General features: G+C 41.4%; 1 protein-coding gene across 46 annotated transcripts in view; it reads right to left on the bottom strand.

The window, feature by feature from the left end:
* Positions 1–14,201, bottom strand: part of KIF1B (kinesin family member 1B) — a 182,199-nt gene that overhangs the window by 65,395 nt on the left and 102,603 nt on the right. For all 46 annotated transcript variants that reach the window (XM_035307669.3, XM_035307670.3, XM_035307673.3 and 43 more), the window contains 2 exons: positions 3,897–3,990; positions 1,132–1,280 (listed from right to left, as the gene is read on the bottom strand). In XM_035307669.3, coding sequence (XP_035163560.1) covers positions 1,132–1,280; positions 3,897–3,990 — 243 coding nt within the window. The remainder of the gene's footprint in view (positions 1–1,131; positions 1,281–3,896; positions 3,991–14,201) is intronic.

Below are 14,201 nucleotides of genomic sequence, written 5' to 3'. Positions count from 1 at the left end.
GTGGAGGCTGCAGTGAGCCATAATTATGCCACTACACTCTAGCCTGGGCGACAGCCAGGTCCTGTCTCAAAAAAAAGTGTTTATTATAAGGTAAGTGCTTCACAACATCGCGTCATTTATTTCTCACTACCACCTATATTTTCACCAAGAAATTATTATTAAACAAATTATTACTTAATATTAAATGCTATGCATAGCAGTAAGAAAAAATGACAGTTACTTCCTTTAATCTACTTGTGGAGAGGAGTGGTTAATAAATAATTATAAAATGAGAAAAGTTGCCGAGAGTATGAATGAAGATCTTATTCCCTAGAACTATAATTTAGTTCTATGAGAAGAAATTAATTTCCCCAAAGTCAGGCAGTCTGTGCTCTTACCTACTACACAATATGGTCTTCCACTGTAATCTTAGCAGTGAAGAAACTGATAAACATTGGGGCATACAGAAGACGGAATCTATGGTTTGGTGTGAAGTTTTGTTAATACTTACAAAAATGAGTAACATTTATTGCCTTTTACCATGCCAGGCACTATTTTAAGTGCTTTATGCCCCATTTTCATTCCTCACAAAATCCCTTGGTGCCAGATATTGTTGCCAATACCATTATGTAGATGGGGAATGGAGGCACAGGGCCTCTGGGGTCAACACCACTCGTGGAGCTGGGGCTGGAACTTGGACTATCTGGGTCCAGAGTGCACGTGCTTGTCCACTACACAACAGTGCCTCTCAGACCCTAGAGGAGGAGCAGATCAGTGGCAAAGGGGCATACCAAACTTAGAGGTGCAAACTTAACGGCAGAAAAGCAGAAGAAAATTAAAATTATTCAGAAACCCAAGAGAAGCATTTTTCTACTACTATGTTTCTCCGGTTCTTGTTAGGAATACAGTCTCCTTACTTGCAAAATAAGCTAGAAAACATCTGGTTTTTTTTAAATTTTATTTAATAAAAATTTAATTAGTACCTATTATATTCCAGGCACATATATTAAATAAAGACATATATAAAGCTGTTTTATAGCACAAAGCAGCCGAGTTCCCCCAAAGGAAAGGTTAGTTCAAGGTGAGGGCCCAGATGCACCCACAGCAGGCTCAGCTTTGCCTCCAGATCTCCTGTGTTCTCCTGCTCCATACCTTCTTTTTCAGTTCCACACTGATGGCATTGGCCTCCTTTAGGTACACGGCATTGCCCCAGAGTAAGTCCCGTAATGAAGTAAACTGGTGAGACTTCCATTTCCGGAAGGCCCATTGAGCCAACTCAAATTCATGCTGTGTCCAAGAAACTGAAAGAATGAATGATGCATATTTAATAGCAATCTTACAATTACATAAAAATTACATCTCTCTTCTAGCCTATCTCTTTTACCAAGATGGTGTTTTCTAATTTCTCTGAATTCAGCTGTTTTTGTTTTCTCTTCTTTTTAGTAAAGCTTACTAAATTCTTTTGATATTAGGAAAGCAATATATACATTTCAGAAAACCTTTAAAAATCCTACTTTTGGCCGGGCACAGTGGCTCACACCTGTAATCCTAGCACTTTAAGAGGCTGAGGTGGGCAGATCACCTGAGGTCAGGAGTTTGAGACCAGCCTGACCAACATGGAAAAACCCCGTCTTTACTAAAAAAAAACGAAAAACAAAACAAAAACCAAAAACCAAAAAAAAAATCCTACTTTTGAATTTATTTAAAATAGTACATCAAAGAAATACATTTTTCTTAAAAAAAAAAAAGATATTATTCTTTCTTGACAACTTCATAATATTCTTGGAGTAAAAAAAAGATTATTATTATTATAACATATGGCAACAATAAAAAAAAATACTCCTGGGCTGGGTGCGGTGGCTCACACCTGTAATCCCAGCACTTTTTGAGAGGCCAAGGCAGGTGGATCACCTGAGGTCAGGAATTCAAGACCAGCCTGACCACAAGGAGAAACCCCATCTCTACTAAAAATACAAAATCAGCTGTGTGTGGTGGTGTATGCCTGTAATCCCAGCTACTTGGGAGGCTGAGGCAGGAGAATCACTTGAACCCAGGAGGCAGAGGTTGCAGTGAGCCGAGATAACACTATTGCACTCCAGCCTGGGCAACAACAACAAAACTCTTTCTTAAAAAAAACAAAAAACAAAAAAAACAACTCCTGGCTAGGCACAGTGGCTCACATCTATAATCCCAACACTTTGGGAGGCGGAGATGGGCAGATAACCTGAGGTCAGGGGTTTGAGGCCAGCCTGGCCAACATGGTGAAACTTCATCTCTACTAAAAATACACAAATCAGTCAGGCGTGATGGCGTGTGCCTGTAGTCCCAGTTACTCAGGAGGCTGAGACATGAGAATTGCTTGAACCTGGGAGGCAGAGGCTGCAGTGAGCCAAGATTGCACCACTGCACTCAAGGCTGGGTGACAAAGTGAGACTCTGTCTCAAAAAAAGAAAGACAAACTCCTGACCTCTGACCCCTGATATACTGTATGACTTCATATATTTCTCTTTTTTTGTTCTACTACAGAGAGAAAAAAGGTACCATTTCACTTATTTACAAATAAGAAATTAGCTGGGTTCAGTGGCTCACGCCTGTTATCCCAACACTTTGGGAGGCCATGGCAGGTTTGAGAACAGCCTGACCAACATTGTGAAACCCTGTCTCTACTAAAAACACAAAATTAGCCAGGTGCAGAGGCGCATGCCTGTAATCCCAACTGCTCAGGAGGCTGAGGCAAGAGAATCGCTTGGACCAGGAGGTGGAGGATGCAATAAGCCAAGACTGCGCCTTTGCACTCTAGCCTGGGTGACAAGAGCAAAACTCTGCCTCAAAAATGAATAAATAAATAAGAAATTTGATACATGAATTAAGAGTTTCTTCAAAGTTAGTTTGAAGCTTTGAGACTGCCAAGAGGTCGGGTGGAAAATGAAGTGTGGTAAGTGTTCATACTGCATTATAAGGCAATAAGTAACAATGAAAAGCCCTAACCCAGCTAAGAAAGGCTGGAAAACCTAACATAGGCAAACGTGACTAAGCAATATGATTAGAAATTTGCCAGAAATGGCTTCAAAGTACACTGACACATTCCAAAGTCCTCACTTGGAAATCTGACATTAGCCAGCAAATTGAACAGACTGTCTTAACAAAGATTAAGCTCTATTATTTATTTGTAATTTATATATAAAAACATCACATCTACAGCAATATGAGGCAGTACATGTAAACTTTCTTTTTTTGAGACAGAGTCTCACTTTGTTGCCCAGGCTGGAGTGCAGCGGCACAATCGTGGCTCACTGCAATGTCTGCCTCCCTGGTTCAAGTGATTCTCCTGCCTCAGCTTCCCAAGTAGCTAGGACTACAGGTGCACACCACCATGACTGGCTAATTTCGATCTTGCTGCCCAGGCTGGAGTACAATGGTGTGATCTCTGCAACCTCTACCTCCCAGGTTTTAGCAATTTTCCTGCCTCAGTCTCCCAAGAAGCTGGAATTATAGGCATGCACCACCATGCCTGGCTAATTTTTGAATTTTTAGTAGAGATGGGGTTTCACCATGTTGGCCAGGCTGGTCTTGAACTCCTGACCTCAAGTGATGCCCCCACCTTGGCCGCCCAAAGTGCTGGATTACAGGTGTGAGCCACTGTGCCCTGCAACTTTCTAAGACATTTATATGAAGATGTGTTCAGAAACCTTGTGAAGGTCTAAGAACACTATTACCCCCATCCCCACCTCATAAAATACAGCCTGGATTCTCAATACTGCACATCTATTAAATCATCAATAAACGGGCTCAGTAAAATTTCAATAAATGATAGGGCCCACTATGAGGAATCCAGCTTTGATTATGCATAAATGACTAATTTGATAATATAGCTCCAAAAAGATATACAAAGGAAAGTTTCTGTCTCTAGATTTCACCTTCTTCCTCCTCTTCCTCCTCTTCAGTTGTTTCTGCGGCTAGGGATCGGGTTTCAACCTGCTTCTGCAAGGCCTGCAATTTACTCTCATAGTCCTGAATGAAAAGAAAGGAGACAACAAGTAGGAGAGAGAAGAAATAAGAGGGCAGAAAAAGAGATGGAAGGAATATTGGGGTAAGTACAGCAAGCAAAGGACAAAGAAAAGAGACAAAGGCAGAAAACAATAATAAAAAGACATACAGAGAAAGGTTTAGAAAAAAACTCACAAAGCACACAAGATGGTGGGTAATGGATAAATGCTAAAAAGATAAAAAACTCACTACAGTATATGTTTCTACTCCCTCAAAGACTCCATTCTTTATCTGGGGTAGTGGTAGGAGAAAGGGGGAATTTTTAGGCGAAATTTCTATGTGTATATATATATATATGTATATGTATATATATCTTAAATTTGTTATATTCAAGTAATATCTTACACATCAATAAGTTCCAGAGAAAAGTAACATTGAAAATGATTAAATTCATCAGTATCACCAAAAATCTCAATTACCTAACTCTTTGGAAGGAAAAAGAAATTAAGATTGTAGACTTTGGTGCTTCCTATCGGTGAAAAATTACTATCTTTGATCAGTAGGATGAGTTTAGCCTTCAGGTAACCAAAATCTCATAGTGCTATTAGAACTGAAATAATTTATAGACTGTATTTAGTTATTCAAGTAAGACACTTTATTTTCAATACTCAATTATAAGATGGATTATTGGCCAGGTGTGGCTCACACCTGTAATCCAGCACTTTGGGAGGCTGAGGTGGGCAGATCACCTCAGGTCAGGAGTTCCAGACCTGCCAGGCCAACACTGTGAAACCCCCATCTCTACTAAAAATACAAAAAGCAGCTGGGTGTGGTGACGCGCGCCTGTAATCCCAGCTACTTGGGAGGATGAGGCAGGAAAATCACTTGAACCAGGGAGGCAGAGGTTGTAGTGAGCTGAGATCATGCCACTGCACTCCAGCCTGGAGACAGAGATTCCGTCTCAAAAAAAAAAGATGAATTATTATAATACAAATAAAATTTATCCTTCATTTTACCATCTACTTCATGTATTTCTGAATAAAGGAAATATCACTCCCAAAGAGGCCAAAAAATGGTTCTCAGAGGATGAAAAACATCTTAGCTCTTTTAATATATAAAGCACAAATATATACAGTGTACAGATATGTAGTATATCTGAGGTATTAAAATCTCATGGTGAGTGGGGAGAGATTAGGGGACAAATGTCTAAAAAGTTTCCTTAGGTTATTAATTTGCAAAACTCGAATTTTAGTGAAAATAAAACAAGCAGGATTAAGAAAGAGACCTTCAAACAGTGAAATACTAAATTATAGCATAAGCATAACATTTTAGGATTTACTGCCAAGGTTTCCTTCTTCTTCTTTTGGTTCCCTAGCAGTGACCCAATTACAGTCTGTCATGAGACAAAGGGTGTAAGTATGACCATACACTGCTTCCAAACAGAGCTCTCCAAGTCCCACATCAAACATTCCATGCATCACAAAGCAGTGCTGAAAGCCCTTTAGTAAGCTCCATTACAAAAGAAGCTCCCAAAGTAATGCTCAGAAGGATGCAAAAATCCTCTATGGTTCTGGTCATTTGTCAGTTAGTTTCACAAAGGAAGTGTTCTCTCGAGATGGGCTAGCAGTGACCAAGATCAAGAGCCAACTACATAGCATTACTAGATATCTAAACACACTTTTTAGGAGACTACCTATTATGAAAAAAAAAAAGAAAAAATGAAGAAAAAAATTAAACAAGTAAAAGGCTTGGGTTTGGGTCCTGCAAACTGTTCTACTAGCCTTAGAATTCTGAGAACGTTAAATCCTCTCTAAACCTCACTTTCTTCATCTTTAAATGAAGATTGTAGCATTCGACCTGCCTACCGTGCATTACTAGAGGAAGGACCAATAGGTGAACCGTTTTAAAAACATGTGAAAGCCCTCTTACATGGTAATACACTATCAAAATGTCAGACAATGCTTTTTTTTTTTTTTAAGATGGAGTCTTCCTCTGTTGACTAGGCTGGGCAGGATGGAGTGCAGTGGTGCAACCTCAGCTCATCGCAACCTCATGCTTCCCAGGTTCAAGCAATTCTCCTGCCTCAGCCACCTGAGTAGCTGGAACTACAGGGGTGCGCCACCACAACCGGCTAATTTTTTTGTATTTTTAGTAGAGAAGGGGTTTCACTAATTTGGCCAGGCTGGTCTGAAACTCTTGACCTCATGATCCACCTGCCTCACCCTCCCAAAGTGCTGGGATTATAGGTGTGAGCCACTGCTCCCAGCCTCAAGCAATGTTTTTTTCTTAAAGGTTATTTTTTAAGTATACTTAGCAATTAGATCTTGGTTTCCAAATACCATTGCCACTAAAAGGAACCAGGGCTCCTTGAAAAAATTAGCTGCTTCCTTGAAGCAAGGAAAGTACAAGGTGAGTCTGAAACATTTTGTGTCAGAAAGGACAGAAGAACTCAAACACTACTGGGGCTATCTCAAAAGGACACAGGATCCCACTGGCTAATAAATCAACAGTAAAATAACATAATACACTGAATATACAAAGAATTCATGACTTCTTGGTGATACTGAAAGAAGGAGAGAAAAAGGGGAAGCTCTTTTCTTTAAATAAAATTTTTTAAAAAGCTAGCTAATTACCAGGCATAGGCATGCACCTTTAATTTCAGCTACTTAGGAGGCTGAGGCTGAGGCAGTTACTGGCCTCCCAAAGTACTGGAATTATAGGTGTGAGCTGCCATGCCTCATGATCAGGCCTGTGAATAGCTACTCCAGCCTGGGTAACATAGCAAGATCCCATCTGAAAAACAAAAACAAAAAAAAGGTAGCTAATAAATGCAGAAAAATGACAACTGGAAAATCACCATATTGCAACCCCAGATGTAATAACTGAATCAAGCAAGGATCATTAATAAATGCTAAAATAGGCCAAGCACAGTGACTCAATGCCTATAATCATTGCACTCTGGGAGGCTGAGGCAGGTGAACTGCTTGATCCCAGGAGTTCCAGACTGGCCTGGGCAACATGGCCAAACTCCATGTCTGCAAAAATTATACAAAAATTAGCCAAGCATGGTGGCACACACCTGTAGTCCCAGCTACTCAAAAGGCTAAGGTAGGAGGATCACTTGAGCCCAGGAGGTGGAGGCTGCAGTGAGCTGTAATTGTGACACTGTACTCTAGCCTGGGCCACAGAGCAAAAGACCCCCATCTCAAAAACAACAAACAACAAAAAGCTAAAATAATTGAGTAACAGCATGGAAAACAATATGAATATGATCCAAAGTCCATGCCCAGATATCTATTAATAAGAAGGGAAATTATATATTTACAATGGAGAGAGCTGGGAAACATCACATTAACCAAATTTACAAAATTTTAACATTATCAATAATAGGAGAAATTGACATTTTATGTCTACTGATGTGATGCAATGGGAAATACACCATCACCATAATAGCAATCTTTTTCTTTTTTCTTAGAGACAGGGTCTCCTTCTGTCACCCAGGCTGGAGTGCAATGGTACAATCACAGCTCACTATAACCTTGACCTCTCAGACTCAAGTGATCCTCCCGTCTCAGCCTCCCAAGTAACTGGGACTATAAGAGGGAGCCACCATGCATAGCACCTTTATAGCATTCTTTTTTGAGATGGAATTTTGCTCTGACACAGTCTTAGCTCACTGCAACCTCTGCCTCCTGGGTTCAAGCAATTCTCCTGCCTAAGCCTCCCGAGTAGCTGGGACTATAGGTATGCACCACCACACGCAGTTAAATTTTTCATTTTTAGGTCAGGTGCAGTAGCTCATGCCTGTAATCCCAGCACTTTGGGAGGCCGAGGCGGGTGGATCGCCTGAGTTTGGGAGTTTGAGACCAGCCTGGCCAACATGGTGAAATCCCCTCTCTACTAAAAAAATTACAAAAATTAGCTGGGCATGGTGACGGGTGTCTGTAATCCCAGCTACTCAGGAGGCTGAGGCAGGAGAATCATCTGAACCCAGGAGGCAGAGGTTGCAACGAGGCGAGATCATGCCATTGCACTCCAGCCTGGGTAACAGGGTGAGACTCGGTCTTTAAAAAAAAAAAAAAAAATTGTATTTTTTAATAGGGAGGGGGTTTCATCATGTTGGCCAAGCTGGTCTTGAACTCCTGACTTCAGGTGATCCACCCATCTCAGCCTCCCAAAGTGCTGGGATTAACAGATGTGAGCCACTGCACCCCGTCCCTTTATAGCATTCTTAACAAAAAAGTTTAACCTGAATCTAATATTGAGGAAACAATCAGACAAGTTAGAATATGGCATGGACACTTCAAAAATACCAGAAGAATTAAAAATTTTAAAAATTATAACCAGGCTGGGCGCGGTGGCTCACGCCTATAATCCCAGCACTTTCGGAGGCCGAGACGGGTGGATCACAAGGTCAAGAGATCGAGACCATCCTGGTCAACAAGGTGAAACCCCGTCTCTACTAAAAATACAAAAAATTAGCTGGGCATGGTGGTGCGTGCCTGTAGTCCCAGCTACTTGGGAGGCTGAGGAAGAAGAATTGCTTGAACCCAGAAGGCGGAGGTTGCAGTGAGCCGAGATCGTGCCACTGCACTCCAGTCTGGGTAACAACAGTGACACTCCGTCTCAAAAAAAAAAAAAAAAAAAAAAAAAAACAAATGAAATATATAAACCTTGACTGGATCTTGGATTAAAAAATTCCCTTTCCCAACATTTATATTTTTGAAATAATTAGGGAATTTGAAAATGGACTGTATATGACATAATATTGAATCAATATTAAATCAGAATTAAATTTCTTGGATGGCACAGTGGTATTAAGAAAATATTCATGGCTGGGCATGGTGGATCACCTGAGGTCAGGAGTTCAAGTCCAGCCTGGCCAACATGGTGAAACTCCATCTCTACAAAAACACAAAATTAGCTGGACATGATGGCAGGTGCCTGTAGTCCCAGCTACTTGGGAAGCTGAGGCAGGAGAATCGCTTGAACCCAGGAGGTGGAAGTTGCAGTGAGCCAAGATCGTGCCATTGCACTCCAGCCTGGGTGACAAAGCAAGACTCTGTCTCAAAAAAAAAAAAAAAAAATTCTTGATTTTAGGAGAAAAGCATGGAAAGAAACTGTCATAGTATCTATAATTTTCTTATGATTCAGGAAAAATATTTATTAGTGTAAGCATACAAAAGTTCATTCCAGTATTTTTTTCAGCTTCTCTGTTTAAAATATCTCAAAATAAAAAGTTGAGGAGTAGGGGAAAAAATTATATATTACGTGGAATTATTTTAGCAAAAAGAGAAAGACTGCTGGTTTATCTAAAAATCATCAGGTAGAAAAAAATGTTAATACTTTATCTTGAGGATTTCTTCAAGAGTAAGTTGACAGGTTGGTCAAACTATCAATGAACATAAAATCCTCCGACTTTGACAGTTATGCGAATGACCTTCCCCAACAGCTCTGGCTGTGCTTTAGTAACCAAAACAAATATGAAAAATTTCCCATAGCCCTATAAATCTAAAAACTTTAACTGGGCCCAGTGTGGTGGTACATGCCTGTAATCCTAGCACTTTGGGAGGCTGAGGCAAGTGGATCACTTGAGCACAGGAGTTTGAGACCAGTCTGGGCAACATGGTGAGACCCTGCCTCTACTAAAAACACAAAAATTAGCAGGGCATAGTGGAGGGCATATGTAGTTCCAGTTACTTGGAGGCTAAGGTAGGAGGATCACATGAGCCAAGAAGAAGAGGTTACAATGAGTGAGATCCCATCTCAAAAACAACAGCAACAGGCAAAAAACAAACAAACAAAAAACTTTAACTACATTTTGACCACAATTGGTAGTCAAAATATCAAGATCATCTATTGAATTGGCCCTCTCCCCAAAACAGGCTACTTATGAACTTTTAAAAAGGGCATTTCCCACAACAAATGGCTAATGAGATTCATATACTATTGTTCTATTCATTTCCTGATAAAAACTAATTATGGAAGGCACATAATGTATTTTGGCTGGGAGCAGTAGCTCATGTCTGTAATCCCAGCACTTTGGGAGGCCGAGGCGGGGTAGATCCCCTGAGGTCAGGAGTTCAAGACCAGCCTGGTCGACTGGTAAAACCCCATCTCTACTAATAATACAGAATTAGCTGGGCATGGTGGCGCATGCCTATAATCCCAGCTACTCGGGAGGCTGAGGCAGGAGAATTGCTTGAATTCAAAGGGCAAAGGTTGCAGTGAGCCGAGATCATGATACTGCACTCCAGCCTGGGCAACAAGAGTGAAACTCCGTCTCAAAATAATAATGATGATGATGATAATATATTTTCCAGTAGGTATTTATGTTTATACGAAATCCTAACTAGTTCAAAATATGCCCCATATTTATAAAGGCACAGCACTGGCTGTTCCCTCTTCTGGAATGTTCTCTCCTACCCACCTACCCTGGTTTTTAAGCTTATTTTGTATCTGGAAGTGTTAATGTTAAACATGAATTATTACAATCTTCCCAATAACCTTATAAAGATGGTACTAAGCCAGGCGCGGTGGCTCATGCCTGTAATCCCAGCCCTTTGGGAGGCTGAGGTGGGCAGATCACCTGAGGTCAGAAGTTCGAGACCAGCCTGGCCAACATGGCAAGACCTGTCTCTACTAAAAATACAAACAAATTAGCTGGGCATGGTGGCATGTGCCTGCAGTCCCAGCTACTTGGGAGGCTGAAGCATGAGAATTGGTTGAACCTGGGTGGCAGAGGTTGCACTGAGTCGAGATCATGCCATTGCATTCCAGCATAGGTGACAGAGCGAGACTCTGTCTCAATAAAAACAACAACAATAACATAACACCAAAATAAAGATGGTACTATAGTTAGCCTCATGTTAAAGAGAAAGAAAGAGATTAAGCAAGTGCTGAGAATGGGACTTGAGCCCAGGCAATGCAGACCATGCTTTTAAACCATTATCCAGCCATCCACTCAGCAAATACCTTTTGTGCTCCTACTATGTGCCAGATGCTAGTGGTCAATAAGACAAGGGTCCCACTGACAAGGGAGACAGAGATGATAAACAGTAAACAAAACGTACACTGTGATTTTAGTGGAGAGTACTGGTATGGAGAAAGATAAAGGTAAGGTTAGAGGCTACCAGGGAGAAGAAACGGAGACAGACTTTTAAACCAAGCAGTCTGGGAAGGGTTAAGCAAGCATGCAGAGGTCTTTGGTGGGGGGTTTTCTATTCAAAGTAATAACAACAAGTACCAAGGTCTTGAAATGGAAAGGAGCACCACATATCTCAAGAAAAGCAAGAAAACTTGTGTGGATGGAATGGGAGAGTGGGGAGAAGGGTAGGAGATGCAGCAGATGTAGTCAGGTAGCAAATGGGGTGAGGAGAGCCTTATAGACCATGGTAAGGTCTGGGGATATTATTCTAATGGAAACCACTGTGTGGTTTAGAGCTGGGATATGTTTTAAAAACATTATTCTCTGTGGGACTTCAGAGGAACTGTGGAAACAAGAAGAACAGTCATGAGGCTGTCACAGCAGTGTCCAAGGTAGATAGTGGTGGCTTTGACTAGGGTATTAGCAGCAAAGGTGGTGAAAAGAGATGGAGTTAGGATATGTTTTACAGGGAGAGCAAACAGGACCTACTGATGATCTGATCATGAGACGTGAAGAAAAAGAAAAACTAAAGATAACTTCAGCTGAGCTAACTTTCCAGTTCAGATGGTTTAAATGTAAGGCGCCTGCCAGTGATCTGGATGTCAGGCAGTAGTTGTATATCAGCATCTAGAGCTCAGGGCAGGGGCCCAGGCTGGAGAGAGGACACCTGAGAGTCAGCAGAAGGTGAGGCAGGGCAGAGGTCTGCAGACAGAATGACTCCCTGGGACTGGCTCTGGCTCCCCTACTGAATAGCTGTGTGACTCTGGAGAAGTATGTAAAAAGGGAGTAAGTAACACCTACCTCACAGAAGAGGGGTATTGTGAGGACTCGATGAGTCAATACATGTCAAAGGTTGATGTGTATTAATACATGTCATACATGTTCAATATATAAGTTATCATTATCTTCAACATCAGTATAAAAATGGAAGGGGGAACAGACAAAGATATAGAAATAGCCAAGTTCCGTGGCCGGAAACCATAAAGGAGCAGCTAGAAAGGCTGGAGGAAAAGAAGGCGCCAAGCGAAGTATCCCATGAAGTAAAGAGTAGGCAACAGTGTCAAATGCCAGAGATTCAGTAAGACAAGGACTGAGAAAATGTATTCAGTCTGTCATTAAGAAGAGCTTTGAGGACCCTGATAAGAGCGGCTCTGGTGGTGAGGGGGGGAACAAGAGTCTGACTAGAAGAGTTCCAGCAGGAATGAGGACAGGTAATAATGAAAAGAAAAAATGGGGCCAGAAGTGGCTCACGTCTGTAATCAATACTTTGAGAGGCTGAGACAGGTGGATCACCTGAGGTTAGGAGTTCGAGATCAGCCTGGCCAACATGGTGAGACCCTATCTCTACTAAAAATACAAAAATCAGCTGGGCATAGTGGCATGCACCTGTAGTCCCAGCTACTTGGGAGGCAGGAGAATCACTGATCCTGGGAGGCAGATGTTGCAGTGAGCTGAGATTGTGCCACTGCACTCTAGCCTGCGTGACAGAGTGAGACTCCATTTCAAAAAAAAAAACCTTTTGCAACTGGTGACATGTTTGTATGCTGGCAGGAATAATCCAGAAGGAAAGAAACTGATGATGCAAAAGAGAAGAGGGTAAATGTACAACAAGTTCTTGAGAGGATATGGAATGCAGGGAACAAGAACTGGGCTGGGAGAGGATCAAGGGCAGTTCATCCACTAACAGGAAAGAAAGCTCAGTATAGGTATGGATGGATCATGCAGGCAAAACTAGACAAAATCCCTTTGTCTAGAAGGAAATTTCTTCTGATTGCTTGGTCTAGAAGAAATTTCTTCTAATTGCTTCTTTTTTCCTTAGTGAAACAAAAACATTGTCAGCTAAGAGCAATGAGAGGCTACCTTAAAACCTTTCAGAGCACCTTGTATTTTTTCATCATGGCACTCATCACAATGTACTGAGTCACTACTGGTGTGGTTACTACAGCTGTCTTCCTCCTTAACTCTGAGAATTTCATGAGGCCAGGACCACGTATTTGTCACTTACCACTTATCCCAGCATCTGGCATGTATCTGTCTTCTAGATCACATACACAGTCATATACTGATCTTTTAGATGAATATTTATCAGAAGTAGCTATCTTCTAGATCAGGGGTCAGCAAACTATGGCCTTCGGGCTAGATCCAGTCAACTGCCTGTTTTTGTAAACAGTTTGACTGGAACACGGCCACCCTTGTTCACTTCCATATTGTCTATGGCTGCTTTCCTACTATAATAGAGTTGGAACAGTTTCACAGAAAAGACCACGTGGTCCACAAACCCTAAAATATTTACTATCTAGCCTTTTACAGAAAACGCTTATCAAGCCCTCATTCCAGATCACTGGTTATCAAAGGTGGTTACTGGACAAGCAGCATCAGTATCACCTGGGAATTTATCAGATATGCAAATTTATCAGGTCTTGCCCCAGACCTAGTGCATCAGAAATTCTGGAGGTAGGCCCAATAGTCTGAGTTCTCATAAGACCCCCAAAATTTTAATGGACATTACCGTTTGAGAACCACTCTTCCAGGTAATAGATTTATATGACTGGCAAAATGAACAAGACAGATATGGCATTTATTCTAGGTGAGTTTATGTTCTCATGGAAGAACCAAACAAGTACAAAGAAAAGATAATTACAGGCTATCATTATTAAAACAGTGAGTCAACGTGTGGTGGGCTGGGCAGAAAGAGCTCAGGAGCTCAGGTCTGGAAGGGGAGGGAAGCATGATAGAAATGGGCTCCAGGCTTGAGAAGTGCAAGAGTCCAGAGGTGGGAAGAAACTTGGCATGTACAAGGAACGAAAAGCCAGAGTGCAGTGTGAGAGTGAAAGCGTTAAGAGTGGGGGCCAAGCAGCCAAAACATGTAAAGCCTTGGAGACTACAGTAAGACTCAGAATCTTTCATGCAATGCAAAGCACCTGAGACTACTGACAAGACATGATTTATATTTTTAAAAGATGATGTTGGTTGCTATGTGGACAATGGATTATAGGAGTCAAGAATAAAAGCAAAGAGACAAGTTACGGTACTTCAGTACTCTCAATGAAAGATGATGGTGGCACAAGTAGGGCACCTCTGAGGAGGT

Source organism: Callithrix jacchus, chromosome 7 (genome assembly GCF_049354715.1).
Source record: "Callithrix jacchus isolate 240 chromosome 7, calJac240_pri, whole genome shotgun sequence".
Taxonomy (NCBI): domain Eukaryota; kingdom Metazoa; phylum Chordata; class Mammalia; order Primates; family Cebidae; genus Callithrix; species Callithrix jacchus.
The sequence above is the reverse complement of the archived record's forward strand: the minus strand, read 5'-3'. Positions and strand labels throughout refer to the sequence as shown.